The 20,967-nt window shown below is 42.3% G+C and overlaps 2 protein-coding genes across 7 annotated transcripts in view; one reads left to right on the forward strand and one right to left on the reverse strand.

The window, feature by feature from the left end:
• The window catches only part of oxr1a (oxidation resistance 1a), a 58,948-nt gene extending 56,734 nt beyond the window's left edge, over positions 1–2,214 (forward strand). For all 6 annotated transcript variants that reach the window (XM_076096507.1, XM_076096506.1, XM_076096504.1 and 3 more), the window contains one exon: positions 94–2,214. In XM_076096507.1, coding sequence (XP_075952622.1) covers positions 94–229 — 136 coding nt within the window. In that variant the 3' untranslated portion in view covers positions 230–2,214. The remainder of the gene's footprint in view (positions 1–93) is intronic.
• A 1,593-nt stretch (positions 2,215–3,807) lies between these two features.
• On the reverse strand, positions 3,808–20,732 carry sqlea (squalene epoxidase a). The gene is made up of 11 exons (XM_076096447.1): positions 20,724–20,732; positions 19,270–19,528; positions 9,808–9,985; positions 9,205–9,301; positions 8,946–9,059; positions 8,315–8,486; positions 7,691–7,786; positions 6,208–6,350; positions 5,859–5,955; positions 5,623–5,710; positions 3,808–5,010 (listed from the first exon to the last, which is right to left on the reverse strand). Exons 1-11 carry the CDS (start codon positions 20,730–20,732, stop codon positions 4,818–4,820), a joined length of 1,446 nt encoding a protein of 481 aa, XP_075952562.1. The 3' UTR covers positions 3,808–4,817.
• Between the last annotated feature and the right edge of the window lie 235 nt (positions 20,733–20,967).

Consider the following 20,967-nt stretch of genomic DNA (forward strand, 5'->3'; position numbering starts at 1 on the left):
TCTATTGAAGAGGCTGATGAGTTGTGTTAACTGCGTCAGAGAACGTAGCCGCCTGGAGAAAGAGTTTGCTGAGTTTGTTCTCTTTCCCTCTAGCGGTGAGTTTGGCCTGTGGCTGGACGGAGACCTCTACCACGGCAGGAGTCACTCCTGTAAAACATTTGGGAACCCCATGCTCTCCAAAAAGGAGGATTTCTATGTTCAGGACATAGAGATCTGGGCTTTTGAATAACAGGACAGTGCACCACAGGAAAAAAAAAAAAACAAGTCCTGCAAAGGGCAAACCGAGGGGTCCTCCTCCTTTAGAACAATGGCAACGCCCCAAACCTAACTGCACATCACCAGGGCGCCCCGGGCCGGAAGCCAGCTATCGGATGCTTGTTGTGCGTTACTACTGCAGTTATTACGGAGCTTTTTTTCTTTGTGAAAAATTACCTTTGTGTGTATCTTGTTAAAGCCTTGTGCAGCGTCTTTGCAGAGTAGGCGGAGTGTGTGTAAAGCAGCGGAGAGGATGGTGGCGGGATTGTGGGATGAGGTTGTATCGGTATGAAATGGGCCGTCGGGCCTTGACGAGGAAGGGACTCCTCTCACCTGAGAGGTGGTGAAGATGATGGCGGCTGAAGTTTGGGACTGCTGCGATGAAAGGAGAACCGCCCCACTGGCCCGGATAGTGCATCTGAACTTCACAGAACCTCAAGGAGTCCCCAGCACCCTCTCAGACCCCCTAGAACTTTGTTCATTCAGTAGGTTGTTACTCACGGTGCCGTCGGCCTCGGCGGGGAGAGACCCAGTTAGAGGGAAAGAAGCGAGACAAAAGCCGAACACATTCCATCACTCTTGACGGTGATGGTTGAGTGTCACATTTACGTTGTGATTTGAGGTAAAACAGCGATACACGAATCCCATCAGCAGCAGGATACGATAACACTTGACTCAGAGAGGAGAGGATATTTGGCGGGTAGGGGGGGGACGTCAGTCTTTTTACAGCACCGTTTGCGGGGGGGGTTGTCTTCTGAGGCTCAACTATAGAGTATTGTGTATTGTAGTCATCCTGTCGTTCACCGTCATAGCACACCATCTGAAAGCACATAGCTATAATCAGATCACCCATCGTCGTACCGTTCTGTTCAGTGGGTGTACATGTGAGTCCAGCTAACACCGGCTCCTCTCGCAGGACGCCGGCTGTACTGTTTGTAGACAGTAACGTGTTGCAATAGATTTGTGGAATATGCAAATAACTGTCCTGTGACCTCAACTACCCGCGGGCCGCGGCACTTTTGCCGCCACCTGTCGCTCTTTCGAGAGAGTAACTTGTAAAGCTTTTACGTCTCGATACACGATCGCTTTTCTGGGTGTCAGTCGGAAAGCCCGAGACGTGGTTAACTGTTTTACATGCATATATGACAATTATATATTGATATATATGATTATATTATGGATATATATAATCATATATTTTGCTGTTAAGTGTGACAGTGATCTATTTGTGCTGATATTTCAGCTGTTACAATATAATGTATATTACCCTGTAAATTAATGTTCAAATAGTAGATTTGTTCCAATATATATAAATACACGATGATATATATATATATATATATATATATATATATATATATATATATATATATATATATATATATATATATATATATATATATATATATATATATATATATATATAATAAAGTGTGGATTGGTGGGTTGCTTCTAGCACTTTAATCTGGTGTGAAAGCGTCAAGGCCAGGTTATTATATTCTCTTAGCAGTAGCTGTACAGTACTTTTTTGTTTAGATCCTAAAGATGTTAACTGTTAGTAGAAAGCTTGCTGCTACCAATATCAATAAGGGTGAGTCCTAACGCTCCATGTGTCTAAAGGGAGGGTTACTCTGGTAGGAAAGGGGGAAGGGGGGTTGAAGGTGGTGAAACATGGCAGCGGGGCACGTTTCTCTCCTCGTGCGGCTGTCAGGTGAGTCTCCACCGGTACAGGTAGGTATTCCACCTCTGACAGGCAGGTGATGGCTGAAGGGACGCGTGTACAGTACTTCACTCCCCTCCACAAGGAGCTTTCTCCCCCCTTTCTGGTCTTCCACACCAGTATTTGTGTCCTTGTGGAGAGTCACAAAGAATAATATGGATAATTCTTCCAATTATTTCACCAGAATACAATGTATCAGTGATGTATAAATAACAATAAAGCTGAATTAATTGTTGTAACCTGGGATGTTTTTATTTTTTACCTATTTAGCAGTGCTAAATTGAACCAAATGAAAATAAAAGTCAACAGTAATACAAATGAAAAAGATCAATACATTTATGTTCCAATGAGTTATTAAGCTGTTCGTCTGGACAATCAAACTGCAGCTGCTGCTCTGTAGGTTGGATAGTACATTCTTAAGTGATCCACTGCTTACACATGTTTGAATTATTTAACTTGACAGCTCTCTTTAAACTAAAGCAACAATGACACGCGACTGTAAACTCTAAATGTTTAAGCAGGAAACAAACAGATTGTGGGATATGTAAGTAAATAAGCAAAAAGCACATTTTAAAATGTAGCCGAGTGGTTGCAGCACATGCCGTATAAACACGTCGACGTCAGGCCGAGGGACCTTTGCTGCATGTCGTACCCCCACACACACACACTTTTACAGCGTTTTGTTTTTTTTGCTTTTATACTGCACAATTTTAAAGCTAATTTACCTCATTAACTTGTAATAGCATTTTGAAATTGATCCGTTTATTAATTGATTGTAATCACTCACCGAAACGTTTTTTATTTATTCCAGTGGCAACCTCCAGGTTCCACACGTCCTGCAGTCCGGTGGGTTTAGGAAGGCGTTAGAATGGAGCTCAGCTACTTTGTAACTGAGCATTGTTTGATGTTTAGACGCAGGAGTCAGAGAAATAACCTAACGTCTGAATCTCTTTATGCCAACTGTCAAAACCAGGATATATATGTGTATATATATATATGTGTATGTATATATATATATATATAGAAAGTCCAGTTAAACAACAAACATAAACATGGCCCTGTGGTCATTGAAAGTCCTTGTAGGTTTGTGTATCTGAGGAAGATCACACGTTACTTCAGTGACCTTGAAAGAAGCCTGATTTTTTTCCACATAAAAGTACACGGTGCCACTCAACGTGGGTCTTTGTTTGAATGAACACTTCATGGAAAACTCGATCAACATGTTATAGCTACAGCGTCTAAAATGTTTTTAAAATGTGATTTTAATGAAAACAATAGCAAATGAATGTCTCTTTTCAGATTAAATCCTTTTTTTTTTAGATTTTCATTTTACCAAGCGAGTACTTTTTAAGGCCTTGGATTATATATGTATTCACCCTGCTCTGATCTCTGGCCTGCTGTTACATTTATAGTGTTATAGATGGAGGGGGGGGGGGGGGGGGGGTGTCTCTTCAGCATCACTGATCCTACTGTGCTTTAATTGAAACCAATTTAGATATTAAAAGCTGCAGCAAAAGCCTAATACCAAAGTAATTCTGAAAACTCTTGCAATCTCAACAGTTCCTCATGTTCCAGTATGTTTCTCCTGAATTTCAATGCTAAAGCACGGCAGAGGAACTTAATCCGAATCCAAGGCAGAGCCTCCATTCAAACAGAAATCCTCTATCTGTGAGTGAGCGCCATCTAACGGTCGCTTTTGTTAGTGTTTGTCCTGCAGGGTTACACTTAGTTCACGTTACTAATAACTGGTATATAATAGCCTATTGTCAGATATTCTGTCAATAATAGCTGCTGTAATAAAAACAGAGATAATTCTTGTCTGTCATGTAGGATTTATTTAATGACCCATCAAGTCAAATGCAGACGCAGGTAAACACAACAGTGGTGAATTACATGCGAGGACTTCCTCGTCTGTGTCAGCTCAGGACAAACACCGCCTGAGCTTCATCCGCTGACTTGGTCCTCATATGAGCTGCTTCTGCCTCAGGTCCCCGTCAAACCCAAACTTCCCCCAGGCATGCTGCGTCAGGTGTTTAATGACACCCAGCAGGACTAAAATAGTGCACGGATCATTCCTGAGTTCTGGGATGATTTCTTGTTTTTGTCAGCTGCACAGTCAGCATGTTTTAGACTGAGTATGGAAACCAAGACATGTCCCTTATGATATATGAAAAGAGCAACGGTATCAGGAAGGCAGGAAGTGATCATTACTGTAAGAATGTGTGTGATTTGAACAGAGAAAGTGAAGCAGATATTTTCCTCAACAAAACCAGGCTGAAAATATACTGGATTTCTGTATGAAATACAACATGAGAGAATAATTCAGACAGCTTTCTGTTTCATACCATCCCATCATCAGTGCATTAAATTAACAAATGATGCATTCTTGTAATACAATATACATCATTACATGAGGATTCCCGTACTAAATACAGCCAAAATTAGCTCAGCAGGACAATATTCAGCAGAAAAATGTCTCTATTGCTCAATCATTATTATAATAATCAGATGCCATGTTCCACATCGCAGTTCTGTTGGGCAGGAGCAATTCCACAGTATTAAATGTTCAAGAAAAAAGGGGCTACACCAAGGCATTGTTGAATAATATGTCCAAATTAAAACAAGGCATTAAGTAGGACATTAAGACGATGCCACCTTCAGTAAGGCAAGGGCACATTGTGGAAAACAGTCAAATGGTTTAGTACGGCAACGGTGCTTTTTTCAGCAGAAAGGGAACATGAAAAATACCAACATTTGGAAGGTCTGTTGTGCTTCCAATGACGTCGTGACTGTGAAAACCACACACTGAGTTTGGTCCTTCTGTGTCCAGGTGTAAAGCTCTTCAGTACACCAGGTACTTGAGCTCAGAGTAGATGAGTGGAAACATGACCGTGCAGGCTCGGTACAGGATGGCTCCACTCTTGAATAAAGCTCGAGGTTTGGTGCACCAAGACTCTGACTTGAAGCTGACGTAGATCGCGTACAGTGCCACGGCAAAGAAGTGTCCAATAAGGGTCATGGGTTTGGGGGTCAACCTGGTGAAGATCACAATGTCATTAGGTCTTTTGTATTTAATCTTGTATTTAAAGGAATAGTTTTGACATTTTGGGAAATACAAGATCGACACCACTCATGTCTGTACGATGAATATGTAGCCAGCCAGCGACCGACTAGCTTAGCTTAGCACCAACACGAGCTCACTGATCCTAGCTAAGAAATTGTACACGTGTCATTTTAACACAGTTAACAAACGAGATACAGCACAAATAGTGAGCTTTAGCTTCATGCTAGCTTTAGCTTTAGCATAGCATGCTTGGAGTCTTGACGTCAATAGGAGGTTGCAAATGGAAGAGAAATAACGTGTGAGCGTCTGGTGTGCTGGTAGGTGGATTTTGGACGTAGCCGAGCTAGTCACATTTCCATTTCTAATGCTAGGCTAAGCTAGCCGTCTCTAGTTTTACATTAAAGATACAGACGTACGAGTGCGGTATCAATCTTCTCATCTAACTCTCAGCAAGTAAGCAAAGCAAAAAGCTTATTTCCCAAAATCGCAAACTATTCCCTTAACCCAAGACTGCATTCCATCATGCCATGTTAGAAAGATTCTGTCTATCCTTTTATTGTGGAGGACATTATTTATTGCTTACACTGAGAGGAGTCCAATAGGCCCATTAATGCATTCTCCACCAAGCTTGAAGTACTGGAAGCAGGCTTTTCTCAGCTCTTGAAGAGAATCTGGTTAACACAAGGCACAGGCAAATGATGAGAATTAAAATGACCATTAAGTGCTGTTTAAAATAATTGCAGATTTTTACTTTTTAAATGGCAAAATAATAATCATTTCTAGTCCACTGTCATTGCTTTTAATGATGCAGAGACTCACGGTCTGTGGCTGCAAACAGCTCATACAGGGCTTGGGCCAACACATTCACCACGAAAGAATGTGATGACTTGCGTTCCCAGTGGAATTTTTTCTTTGCCTATTGAGAAGAAGGAAAAAAATAAATCAGTGTAATATTGCAGTCGCTCACCCATAGCAGAGGGAATAACAGGACAATGCCAATGGGATGTAGTAGAGACTCCAAATATAGCTTCTACTTGCTGTCATACACTTACACGGGCCTTATTGTTTTCATACAGTAGAGTGTTTTTAATAACAGTTTTAATGTGAATGCTTTTACGGTTATTGGGTTGTCAGCATAAAAAAGCTTATGTCTAGTCGCTGTGTTCACCTGCAGCATAGCCCGGTCGTCGTATAGATCCGGGATGTTTTCGAGCAGACTCCTCCAGATGCGCACGTCATTGAGAGCAACACTCATCCCTCCTCCCGTCAGAGGGTGCCTCATGTTGTAAGCATCACCCAGGAGAAGCACGCCTGCAACCGACACACTGCTGTTTGTCTCTCATACAAAATGTATCACCAGTTGTTATCAGCTTTTTTTCCCCCCCGGAGCACTTGTAGTAATAAAATCCTCCAATTAGTGCCAAACTCAGTGAGCAAGATGATGTCTGGAGGATGACTTCTAGTGTTTCTCTGTGCTTTTATTTGTGTGTGTTTAAGAGTGCCGTCGCTCATTACACCCACAAAGCTCACTTGTGTTACTACTTCAATTCACACATACAATCTGTGTAATTTAAAGGAGCAGTTCACTTCCTTGTCGAGAGTTAAATCAGGAGATCAATACCACTCATACATGTGAAACTACTGTCAACGGCTAGTAAGCTTAGCAGGAGGATTAGAATCAGGGAGAACCAGCTAGCCTGGCTCTATCGAGGGGAACAAAATCTGCCTCAAAAGCTCAATAATTACCACATCATACCTTCTATGGCGGTTTAACAGAGGGTTGTGTGCTGGGCACTGGTTGTCTGGTAACCTCCCAGTGACAACAAGCTTCAGAAGTGCTGGTAGGCTGCATTTGTTGTCTTTGGACAGAGACAGGCTAGCTGTTTCTCCCTTGTTTCCAGTCCTTGTGCTATGCTAAGCTAACTGGCTGCTTCATAGCATGGCTTAGCTTAGCATAGCACAAAGACTGGAAACAAGGGAGGAACAGCTAGCCTGTCTCTACTCGCACATCTAAAGCTCACTAATTAACACATTGTAGCCTACTTTAGTTACTTTAATTATAGCCAACAGCCGTTTAGATTAGCTTAGCATAACAAATGGAAACAGCTAAACTGTATCTGTCCAAGGCTATTTTATTTGTTTAATCCGATAAAAAAAGTATAAAAACTACAACTTGTCCTTTTTACACTTTGGGTTTGTAGGTTTAAACAAATAAAATACCTTTGGACGGATCCAAGTTAGCCGTTTCCATTTTTTATGCTATGCTAAGCTAAACGGCTGCTGGCCATAGCTTCATATTTACATCAATTGTATTGATCTTCCCATCTGACTCTCAGCAGGAAAGCTAATAAGAGTATTTAGCAAAAAGACTATTCTGTTAAATGTAACTATTGCTTTATCAGGTACAAAAACAAACATGTATTTTTTAATGTATCCATAAAACATAGTACTACTTACTTTAGAAAATAAAAAGGAAAGCATGCATTTACAGCATTGTTAAAAACGCAGACTAATTACAAAATAGCACTTTAATTAGTGTCATCATACAGTAATGACCAAAGTGGTGCACTACTTTCCAAGACATGCATCGTACTGTTCACAAGCTGAAATCAGTTCAATCGATCCCCCCCGGCCATCTCTAACAACAGTACCTGGCTTGTTGACAGGGGAGGGAGGGAGGAAGCTGGCAGGCATGGACCTGAGTCGATCGTTCTGTAGTGCCCCCATGAAAGGCTCCTTTAAATGCTCTGAGGGAGAGAGAGGAAGAGAGAGTGCATGCTGCCGATCACTCAGAAGGCTCTGCGGATGAAAACCCAAAGGTGCACGCTGGGCACATGCACAAGAAAAAGCCTTTTCTTTTGGTGTCTGAATGTACGTTTATTAATGCATCAGTGTGTCTGACTCCGCTGGACCTCTGTCAAGGTTACCAGAGCTGATGCTTTGATATAGAGGCTTTGATATTTCAGCTGAATAGCAGAGCACAGCGTGAATGTCAAATCCTTCAGCAGTAGCTCTCCTGGCCGCGCACACACACACACACACACACACACACACACACACACACACACACACACACACACACACACACACACACACACCAGCCCAGGCAGCAGTCTGGATATGTTCCTACCTACCAGGATGTCTGGCATCACTGCCATTATTGCAAGCTTTTATCATTCATCACGCACAGGCCAAAGGTCATTTTTCCTTCGAAATAATAACATAAGAATAAAACCTCAGGGACATTTTCAAAATGTATCTCATGTGTCTTCTACCTGGCAGCTGAGGGTATATCTTCTCGGCCATGTACTCTGAGAGGTTGCGAGGCATCTCCCCTCTGATGTCCACGAGCACTCTGGTGTCTGAGGAGGAGATCTGGTAGATGAGCACCGGGCTCGGGTTGGCCAGCACCAGCTCAGCATGGTTGGCTTTAAACTGGGGACAGTCCTGCGGGAGAAGCGCAGTGAGCCGCTGTGATCGACTGGATTGAAAAACCTCTCGTTTCAATCGATACTTGGAGACTTTTTATTTCTCTCGAGGCAGCGCTTCAAATGACTGAAGGTTCATTTGTTCGGTTTACACACAGTAGTGATTTCCCAAATCAATCACATATTACATTTTGAATGGCATGTAGTAAGTATTTACTGTCAAAAGTATCAAAGATTTGAACATTTAAGGGTTGCAACTCATGATTATTTTCATTATTGATTCATCTGCTCTTTATTCTCTAAATTAATTGATAATTAATTTTGTATATAAAATATCAAATGTGGTGAAAATATTCATTATAAGAGAAAAAAAATGAGAAGAATTATTCACGTTTGAGAAGCTGGGACCAGGCAGTATTTAACAATTTAAAGGCTACAGTGCAGTGGGACGATAGCATCGGCACTGTGTGGTATTTACCTTCATGAGGCATCCAACAAAGTGAGACGAGGTGTGAGCTTTCCCAGAGACCAGACTCTTTCTGAATTTAGAGAAACAGCCGTCAGCCACGACAGTCAGCGCAGCATGGATTTCCTACAGGACACAGATTCACACAGTCATCTACAGCCTTTTGCATTAAACGGAGTGTTTCTTTCCATTAGGGGAGGGGTGGGGGGGTGGGGGGGTTGGAAAGTTGAACACAAGGTTCTACATGTGCAGCAGAGCTTCCTCGTCTCACCTTGATGTCTCCAGTTTCTTTATCCTTGTACTGCACTCCGGTTACACAGCCGTCCTCTTCCTGCAAACTGGTCACGATGCCTTCTACGATTGTGACACTGGGGGGCGCAATTAGGCAGTTAGAGATGTCGCCTCCACATGTCAGAGCAGCATGGGCAGCATGACAGGACAAAGCTCCTGGAGCGAGATTAATGCCTATTCCAAATATGGTCAAAATGCAGAATTTTGATTGAAAAAAAAGAGCTGTCGAGGCCGTTTTAGTAAACCATCATTCTCTTTTCTTCAAACATAGTATTACATTTAACCAACTACTGATATTTGTGTAAAGTCCTCTGAAATACTATAACTTTGTAATTTTGTAATAGACTTTGTAATAGAACATGAGAGCTCTTTTTGAACAAACCAGTCGTGCAGTTTGGCTTTACAGGGCAGAATAAATAGGCAACATGTGAACAACAGATTTTAAAATGATACTCCTGTTCCCTCCAACCCTCAGTGCTGTCAAAAACAATGCCATCCAATTAGCCAGCTGTCAGTTGGCATATGGACTCTGTTTGTGTGTGTGTGTGTGTGTGTGTGTGTGTGTGTGGGTGACTCTACTCACTTTGGCTGGGCCAGGGCGGTTCTCCTCAGGCCCATGATGAATCGACCATGATGGAAAGCGCGTCCACACTTGGTTCTGTCCTCCCCCTGCGGGTAGGGGATCTCCACCTCTGTGCTGCTCTCCATGTCGTGGATCACATAGCCGCTCACCACATGGGCATCCAGACCCTCCACTGAACCTGAAGGCAAACACACACACACACACACACACACACACACACACACACACACACACACACACACACACACACACACACACAAGCAACGGGTTAGTTTCACAACGCACAGTCATTGTTCACTCACTCTGCTGCTGTTTACACTCGGCATGTGTGAATCAGCGCATGCAGTTGAAATGGAACACGGATGAGATATCTTGACTGAGTGATTTAAACCTGTGTCTCCATCGTGTTCACGGCTGTACCATTCCATCAAACGGTATTATTCTAGATTTATTTTACTTCATGTAATACACATTTTCACAAGTTCATCACTACATATTTGGTACCTTTATTGAAAACCGTGACTTCTAATAATTAGGGCCGAGCACCGACAACGTCGGGCCGCGAGGTCCCTATTGAAACTGTAGGAAGTATTATTATTCTTCTTATTCTCTCGAATGAAAATTTGATATTTTATGGGTCTAATGCTCGAGCATGACATAATTGCTTGCTAGCGATCCCTACAAATTTTCAAAAACGCAGCCCCAGCGCTACGTTTGACCTACATGTGTGAAATTTGGTAGGCACATGTATCACATGAAGACTTAAAAAAAGGCGTCTAGGGACCATGTTCTAAAATTAACGGGAAGTCTGCCATTTTGATTTTTGTGTGAATTTTGCCATGATTTCTAGTCGCTATACTTTAACGAACTCCTCCTAGGGACTTTGTCAGATCCTTTCAAATTTGGTCAGTATAATCTAAAGACCGTTGCAATTAAAAGTTACTCAAAGCTTTACGTTTGATGGAATGGCGTAGCCGTGACGTGGCGGCCATTGTAGGTGATTCGCCATTAAACAACAAGCTGATCCCAAACGTGCCATACTTGATAACAGTCATGGCCTGAGGATGTCTACAAGCCAATTTTCACTCAAAGTCATAGCGCCACCTACTGGCAACAGGAAGACAGCGTTATGTGACAAACTGAATCCTATTTACATGACATTTACATGATGTGGCCTATACTCGATGTAGAGCAACATAATGCATGTTTGCGCGTGTTCTCTAGCGCCACATAGTGGATACAGGAACTGGTGGAATATTTGCACTACATAATTTCCAGCGTCACACAGTCCAAGCATTTAAAATAAGTCTAACTTGTGGGCACGCTGTCTGATGATCAGAGATATATATGGCCGCTTCTGCCGGCGTCCCGCCAGTACCCCCGAGACGCGGGAAGGTGCGAGGGCCCGTACATCGCTGCTTGCAGATTTAATTTTCATTGAACCCTGTCACTGTATGGCTTCATATTAACTTCTACTGTTACTGTACAGCTGTTAGAATTGTGGCCTATCTTCTATTTGCAATTAATATGCATTTAATCCAGTTCAATTATTTAAATGAAAATGATAATCTACTCTGGCTAAAATAGCTTATCAAGAGTAAAATAATAGCTGTGATTTAACTGCACGTGGGACTGTTGGGACTGTTAGTACACTGGCTGTGGTCATCACAGTGAACAGTGTCTGGCAGTGTGATGAGAGGGCATGTGAGCCCTTGTTGCTGTACTTTATCTCCTTGGAGCAGAGGCTGCATTTAGCATACCCTGCCTTATCAATGTATTTAAAATACTGTGACAGCAGGAAGCTGTACTCACATCTGTTTAGACCTCCACCTTTATCCAGGCCCAGCTCCACTCACATCTCAGCCCTGCGTCAAGCTGCGCTACACAAACAGCCTCCTCTTCCTGAAGCTCTTTGACCTCATCATCGCATCAGTATCTGGGCCTTTCATTCTACCTTGAGTTCAAACAAACAACCTGCAACCAGATCCGCCGGTGTTCGGGTTTAACGTTAACGAATGACCGCGTGAACTGAACCGGAACACGGGGGGGCTTCATGTTTCATCACATCAAGTAGTGATGATGGTGCTAGAAGCAAGATTCCACAGAAGGTAAGTAAGGTAAGCATCCAAGTATGGTAACGCAATTCATCTGGCAAAAGCTGCTGCAATGATCAGACAGGACATGCTTCGTCACAAGTCCAAAAGGAGAAGATGTCATTAGCAAAACAAGGAAATGCTTGGATGCTATGTCCCCATGCTCTCATGAGGAAGCAGACACCCGAATATTTGTACATGCCAGGGATGCAGCAATGGAAGGCATCAAGTCCCTCATCATCAAGGCTAATGACACTGATATCCTTGTCATAGCGATATCTATACTGCCATCCTCACAGGCCATTGGTCTTGAGAGTATGTGGATTGTGTTTGGCCAACGAGCCAGTGTTCGATGGATTCCAGTCCATGAAGTAATAGCTACAATTAGGACTGACAAAGCCAGTGGATTACCGTACTTTCATGCATTCACAGGCTGTGACATTGTGTCTGCATTTCATGGGAAAGGGAAGAAGACAGCATGGCAGACTTGGAACATTTGTGATGAAGTTTCTGAAACCTTCACCAATCTCAGCAAGCATCCAACATCAATTAGTGACCTGGACCTGAAACAGTTAGAGAGATTTGTTGTCCTCATGTACGATAGATCAAGCGCAGTTACTGGTGTGGATGAAGCAAGACTGGATCTCTTTGGCCGCAAACAAAGGCCCTACAACTCGATTCCACCAACTCAGGCAGCCCTGAGAGAACATGCAAAGCGTGCTGCTTATCAGGCTGGGATCATCTGGGGCCAGACAACTATCTCCAGGCCAGATATCGGCAGTCCTACTGATTGGGGGTGGACACAGAAAGGAGAGAAATGGCAGGTATGCTGGTCGACGTTACCCCCCATCGCAGCCAGTTGACAGGAACTGGCCAAGTGTTCCTGTAAGAAAAGTTGCCATGGGAGGTGCAAGTGCTTTCAGTTGGGACTTCCATGTACAGCACTCTGCAGCTGCATATGTGAGCAGTAGCAGTTGGAAGATGAATGTGCCCGATGACCGTACCATTGTGCGGAGTTACTGCAGACATTCAGAACGAAATGATACCCCCTGAACAGTGACATTGACATTAATGCACATACATTTGGTGCTACATATTAGTTTGAGGCCAAGTCCTCAGCAATTGTAAGTAAAATTGCATTTAAATAACTGAAAAACGATAAAATGTTATGTATAGTTATAATCTCGATAAAGAATCTCAACTACTTTCCAACGGTGCTGATGTATCCTAGCAACTAGTCTTATAATGTTGTACATGTGAATTTAGCTGCTTTGATTTTGTGTTTAGAGTAATATTGTAGATCTTATATGAAAATGTAGCATCTTTTACAGTGTTTAAAATGTGAAGTACAGTTGTTTCATTTATTGAAAGAGTTACAACTTTTTTACCGTCCATGCTGACTAGACTAGTCTGGGAATGTGCTATAAGTTACACATGTATCTTTAATATCAAATGTATTATTGTTAGATGAATCAAGTGTCCAGTGCCATACAGTTTGTTTTGTCCAGTTTGATATTATATTCTTGTAATGTTCAATTTGAACATAGTTGAAGGAAATGATTTTCATAAAAGAGTTGAATTATTAATTAATATTCGTTAATTTTTCCACTAAATGTCCAATTACATCAGCACATTCATTATTCTAGTGTTATAGTTGTGGGTAATTATTAAAGCATCTTTTATTACCTACAAATAGACACCAAGATCATTAAAATCGGGGAAATACAAAGTTTTATTAAGAAAACAAAGTTTCGGGAGGCCCAATTGGTGGCCATCTTGAAAAATAGCCGCCATCTTGGATTTTTGAATGGCCAATCAGGCAGGTTTGACCAGATACCTCTGGAGAACAACCACCAAATTTCATGCTTGTATCATAATTTGCACGATTAATCTACTATCTGCCCCACTACATAAAACATTACACAATCATTTATATCAGTATTTTAAGAGGATTTATATTTTTGATTTATATATATTTATATGGCTTCATATAGTTTCATTTCTTTGCCATATTGTAAGGATCATCAGAAATCATTACATTCATAAATTCAAAGATAAACATTAAATCTGGTATCCATAGTAACAATGCCATGGAGGACTCCATGGATAGAATGGTCTCTTTATGACATCACAGATTCTCTGCCTTTAATGTCGAGGATTCCATGGATTCTGTGCCTTTGATGTTAAGACTATATAACCCTGTACATTCCCTCACACATTTGAGAATAGACATCACATTGATTAAGACACAGAGCACAGAGCACACACTTGACAATTTCATTGAAAACTCTCAAACAATCTTTCACAGCACACATCAAATTGGTTAAGATACACATTTGACAATTGCAATGGAAAGAATAAGAAAGCAAAGACAGATGGTGAAGGAGTATCAGAAGAAGCTGGAGCCTGAGCATCACGTTCAGCCTGATACTACCACCAAGGAGGAGATGGAGGTATTTCAGCTCAAGGAAGATCTTGATAAGGCCAAGCAGGAGCTGAAAAATGGTCAACTACAATGGCAAAAGGAGAAGTCTCTCTATCACGCCAAGGCTTTCTGTCAAGCCAAGACTTTCTATAAAGCCCGGATGGACGAACAGAGAGTGGAGACAAACAGGATCGCAGCAGCTCTGAAAGAAACACAGGAGCTGCTGGAGACTGAGCGTCGCGTTCAGCCTAAAACTACCACCGAGGAGGAGATGGAGGTATTTAAGAACCTCTGTCAGGCTACAGTTGATGAACAGTTAGATGTCAGCAGTAAGCTCAAAGAGGATCTTGAGAAGACCAAGCAGGAGCTGAAAAATGGTCATCTGCAATGGCAAGAGGAGAAGTCTCTCCATCAAGCCAAGGCTTTATCTCAAGCCAAGGCTCTCTCTCAAGCCAAGGCTTCCTATCAAGCCCAGATAGACAAACAGAGAGCGGAGACGAACAGGATCGCAGCAGCTCTGAAAGAAACACAGGACCTGCTGGAGACTGAGCGTCACGTTCAAACTACCACCAAGGAGGAGATGGAGATATTTAAGAATCTCTGTCAGGCTACAGTTGATGAACAGTTAGATGTCAGCAGTAAGCTCAAAGAGGATCTTGAGAAGACCAAGCAGGAGCTGAAAAATGGTCATCTGCAATGGCAAGAGGAGAAGTCTCTCCATCAAGCCAAGGCTTTATCTCAAGCCAAGGCTCTCTCTCAAGCCAAGGTTTCCTATCAAGCCCAGACAGACAAACAGAGAGCGGAGACGAACAGGATCGCAGCAGCTCTGAAAGAAACACAGGACCTGCTGGAGACTGAGCGTCACGTTCAAACTACCACCAAGGAGGAGATGGAGATATTTAAGAATCTCTGTCAGGCTACAGTTGATGAACAGTTAGATGTCAGCAGTAAGCTCAAAGCAGCCTTTATCAAGGCTGAGCAGGAGCTGAAGAATAGAGATCTACAATGGCAAGAGGAGAAGTCTTCCTTCATAGACCAGAATAAAAAAGCCTCTGAACTATATCATGCCCAGCTGAAGACCATAGCTGATTTTGGAAGAATGGAGAAGGAGGCTAAGCAGACACTTGAGAGATTCCAGGCAGCCCATGAAGGCCAGCTGGAAGAACAGAGAGCAGAGGCCAACAAGATCTTGGCAGTTCTGAAAAAGACTGAAGATCTGTTAGAAGCTGAGCATCTCCGTTTCCAGGAACAGTCATCCCTCACGGCACACCTGGAAAAAACCTGCAGGGACCTCAATCATGACCAGCTGAAGAACATAGCTACTCTTCAAACATTGGAGGAGGAAGCTACGCAGATGGTCAAAAGAAACCAGGCATCCCAAGCCCAGCTGGAGGAGCAGAGAACGGAGATAAACAGGATCAAAGCAGCCCGGAAAAACACAGAAGATCTGTTAGAGACCGAGCGTTTTCTTTGGCAGCAGGAGAAGTCTTCCCTCCTTCAGGCCATCGAAGATCTTCAGGCCACCGAAAAAGATCTTAAGAGCCAGATCACCAACAAGCAGAAGAAGAAGAAGAAAAAATGGTTCAAACTCTTCTAATGCCCGGCTCCCTACTGTCAAAACATCAGACAGTAAAACACTGACGGGGTACATTTTACTGCACGGGTGCTTCTACTTTTGGTACTTTAAGTACATCTAGCTGATTATAACATAATTGACTAAGGTTTCGAATGCAGGACATATACTCGCCGTGGATAGTTTCATCAGTATGGTATTAGTACTATGACTGTAGTGAAGGATCTGAATAATTTTTCCTCCACTAATTACTTGTAAGTGAGTTTGGCAAACAGTTAATATAGAAACAGTGGTTCTTAACCCTGGCTCCAGATCCTTTATCCGGTCAAGGATCTGGAGCCCCTAACCCTAACCGCTCTTTGTATATAAACTGTTTGCCAAACTCACTTACAAGTAATTAGTGGATGAAAAAGTATTCAGATCCTTCACTGCAGTAAAAGTACTAAAACCATACTGATGAAACAATCCACGACGAGTGAAAGTCCTGCATTCAAAACCTAAGTCAAGTATGGTAAAATCAGCACGATCTATACTTAAAGTACCAAAAGTAGAAGTGCCCTTGCAGTAAATAGGTTCATTCTGTACACACGACATCATTGCACTTCTGTCCATCCTGGGAGAGGGATCCCTCCTCTGTTGCTTTCCCACAGGTTTCTTCCTCTTTTCTCCCCGTTAAAGGGGTTTTTGGGGGAGTTTTTCCTGTTTCGATGCGAGGGTTCTGGGACAGAGGATGTCGTATGTGTACAGATTGTACTACCTCTGAGGCAAATCTTTACAAAACAAAAATAAATAATAAAAAAAAAAATTTAATTGAATGTGTGTTTTAATTATGTCACGCTTGTAAATCGTTGTTGAAAATTCTAAGTTGTACTACGGTCATGTTTAATATTTTAATGTGTAAAAATACATTTTGATGAGTTCTCATTTGCACCCAACAGCCTGAAAATATAGAGTAAGTTGGCTCAACTGATTTGACATGTTGGCCCAAATATAGTGTCTATAAAGTGTCATCTAAAGAGAATAATTAAATTAAAAACACCTGAACATTACTTTCTGCAACATTTTGCTGGTTTAGTACGAGTATAAAGTGGCTTGAGAACTTAAGGCAAGAAGGTTCATTTAATGTCACAGCACCTTTCAAACTGCAATTCAAGGTTTTATGGCAAGGAAATGCATTAGAAAGGTTAATATATCCAGCATCCAGCAGCAGAAGTGAGCAGAGGGCTGTAAAGACCCGCTGACGACATCATCAACTGTCTGAAGAGACCTGAAGCCCCGCCCACGCTGCTGCACAGAGCGCCAACGCTTGTATAGTATTAATTATCGTTAATATTATTTATTTATTCAGATGCATCGATACCGAAACATATTTCTGATATCAGTCCAAAACTGACTCAAATAGCTGAATCAGCTATCGGTGACGACATGCAGATCCGGTATTGGATACCAATATTTAAATTAAAGCTGCGAGCAGCATTGATCGGGCCCTCGCAACTTCACGCACGTCGAGGGTACTGGCATCTCTCTGGTTGACGCGGCCATGCATTTCTGCGACCATCATACACTGCGTGCATGAGTTAGATGATATTTCCTGCGTCGACCAGCAGCGTAGCAAGATCATGTTGCCAGGTCTTAAGCCTCAAATGTTTTGAGTGTACCTCCGATACAATCATAAATATAAGCTTGTTTAGATCATTAAGAAAATTAATTTGTGTGAATGCGCTTCAGTGTTTGTAACATAACAGACTGTCAGTTTACTGGGATGGTGTTCAACTCCCTGCAGTGTCCTGCTGAGTGTATTTGGACTTAAATGAAAGTTAACAGAACAGTAGTGTCATTTGCTTTAACTTGAACACTTTAATTAGGCCCGAGCACCGACAACGTCGGGCCGCGAGGTCTCTATTGAAACTGTAGGAATTATTATTATTATTAACAGCTTGTTGTTTAAGGCCTGCAGACTCACAAGTGAATCCCTTTGCAGTTTAAGTGAATGGGGACGATATTGTTGATTGTCATAGTCATCAACCAATCAGATCTTTAGTTTGACATGTTGGGCATATTCTTTGATGTGCCAGAGCCTGCTAGCTGGCCTAGCCATACGTGATTACCAACCGTGAGATTAAACTCTTTATTAACAAAGAAAGGAGGATGCACTCTGTCTTTAAATAGTGAATAGCAGCTCTGGTAAGTTAAATGCGTTTGTTTTTACATCTGCAGTAGCTTTAATATGCTTGTTTATATATTATTATTTGTACAATTTATGAAGATGGATTTTTGTTTGGTTTTATATGTGATAGGAACCATTGTTACGTCCAATATTGCTCTGGGGACATATTTAGCCGGTGCCAGTGTTGCCAACTTGGCGACTTTCTCGCTAAATCTGGCGACTTTCCAAACCCTCATGGCGACTTTTTTTGTCAAAAGCTACTAGCGACAAATCTAGCGACTTTTTCTGGTGTTGTTGGAGAGTTTTCTGTTGCACTGTCGTGAACGAGCAGCGGGTGCTGCCGTGAGCTCCTCCGCCGCCCCAAAGCACACACAGGCGAGTACTCTTACAGAATCCTCGCGCTGCAGTCAGAGCAGAGAGGAGACGCACTCTATCTACAGGTGTTGGCTTCATTTTTACACAAAACAAATAATAACCGTAGCTGTGTTTCAGCTGCAGGACAGCAGTGAAGGCCCAGGTATAAAATGCACGGCCCACCACTGACATACACATACATATATATTAGTGCTGGGCAACGATTAAAATATTTAATCGCAATTAATCGCATGGATTTTTTGCGATTAATCGCATTGTTATGGCAAAGTTCAATAATGAATTCAAAAGTAGTGTATTGCGCACTTTTATTTTAAAAGTACTGCTATATGAACAAAAGGGCAATAACATTTGGTTCACGAGATGCAGGTAGCATGTTTTATACTTAATGTGAATATAATTCATACTTTGTTGGCATCTTATTCTGAAAACCGGATGTTCGTCTGAAGAAACCGGATGTTGTCTCACGTTAATGTTTCTGCTAACTTTCAAAGTCCTTAGCTCAATCCCGATCTGTGCCGTTTAAATGTGTTTACCATGAATTTCAGCATATAGGTGCACTAACATTACTGACTATAGGATGTTTGCTGGCTTTTATCTCACTGTTCTTGTCATCCTCTTGTTGTTATGTATATGTATTGTCTCTTGTCTTTCAATAAAAAAAAATAATAATAATACATTTTAAAAATGCGTTAACGCACGATAAAATAATTGTCGGCGTTAATTAATGAATGCGTTAACGCGAAATTAACGCGTTAACTTGCCCAGCACTAATATATATATATATACACACACACACACACACACACATGAAGCAGCCCCCATCACTGACCTTCCAGTCCCAGCTCTTTTAGTGCCCTGAATCCTCCAGGCTGCAGCAGCTCCCCCACTATCCTGTCAGGCTCCTTCATATCCCTCTCCACCACCGTCACCCTCCTCCCGTCCTGGGCTAGGACGGCCGCCAGGGCAGAGCCCAGGACCCCTGCCCCAACTATCACCACGTCTGGCTCCGGGGCCACCGCGAGGCCCCTGGCTGAGGCATTGGGTGAGGCGGAGGACTCTGTATCTACTCTTTTCCTTGTTCTCCGGCTCTGGAAACAACCGAGTGGAGAGTCTCGTTACATACAGGGTAAAGTCCAAACTGAACTGTACTGTGAGGCAAACATTGGAAAATTAAAATTTGTTATACTTCATCCAATAACCTGCTACGTCTCTCTCATTTCAGTTGTGGTCTTTAGATATACAAATATATATAAACTTTAAAGCACTTTACTTCAGAAATGCTAGAATGAAATTTGAGAATATGAAGTCATGAGGTTTTTTTTCCAGGGATTAAGATCACAAATTTAACATAAATTACTTCAGTTAAATGAAGAAAAAAAACGATCCTTAGTCCCCTTTTGTATCTGTCTTTGTCTTCCTTTGTTCACAGTATATATACATAACATGTAGCCAAACGAGTTTTCTTACCTGTGTACAGCTGTTCTCCGCCTTCTCGCTCCTCTGTGTTGAAGTTTGGGGGATTAAATTGTTGATAACAGGTAAAAAGGACAAGAGGCTCAGAGGCAAATGTAACATCTGAGAGACTGTGAGCTTCTGCATATGAAAGTACCTGACATACGATAGCAGCAGGCCGACTGTCAGAAATAAGGCTGCGGCCATTAGAAGCTCTTTGTGAGCGTAACTCAAGACTGTGTTGGATTTTTTGTAAAGGTATGTGAAGCTGGCTATTCCCAGGAAGGTCCACATCTTTCTGGATTTAAAAATAATTATAAGATGTTGAAAGCACTAGTACTGAGAAACCGGTTTTCTTTTTATGCTGACAGAAAATTACCACGCAATTAATAATTACTCTTCATATTGTTTCTCTGGTGCTCCAAAAAACCAAGTCAGCCTCCCCAAAACAAAAGGTTACCCTTGTAACTCATGATAAGTTGCTCCCAGACGGTCGGAGGGATGCTGCTGAATATTTTATGATAATGAGAAACGCGCACTACTTCGGATTCGGTGGTTTCACGTCCCGCCTCCCTCACAGCTCAACCCTCCAATCAGAAGCGACGTGCCGGTGAGCAGAGCTCACGCTATCCGCCCATTGGACAGCCGCGCCGGCTCCGGGCCGCCCCTCGGCCGCTGATTGGACAGTCTGCTGGCAGGACGGTAGTATGATGTGATGTCAGTGGAAAGGTGCGCGTTGCATTTATCTCACAGACCCAGAGGCTGAATGAGAGGGGACCTGCTGCAAAGATCGTTCATGTTTGACAAGATGAACCACTCTGTGCTGTAAACCTGGGCCATGTTGAGTGTGTCTGTTAAATAGCTGCTTTAGGGCTCAGCTACAGATAGCAAGATGACACCGTGGCAGCCAAAGTTGTGAGTAGCGAGGGAGAAAAAGGCGCAATATATAGATAGCTCACAAAAATCTAGATTTTAGGGTCCTTACATGTGTGCAGTGTACAAAACATCCAGTTGTTGTAACATCTGTCACATCTGTCCATGGGTAAATTATGGCTGGTACATCTAGGTCACTGGA

The sequence above is a fragment of the Anarhichas minor genome, unplaced genomic scaffold (assembly GCF_050575085.1).
Source record: "Anarhichas minor isolate MPS153535 unplaced genomic scaffold, ASM5057508v1 ptg000022l, whole genome shotgun sequence".
In the NCBI taxonomy this organism is placed as follows: domain Eukaryota; kingdom Metazoa; phylum Chordata; class Actinopteri; order Perciformes; family Anarhichadidae; genus Anarhichas; species Anarhichas minor.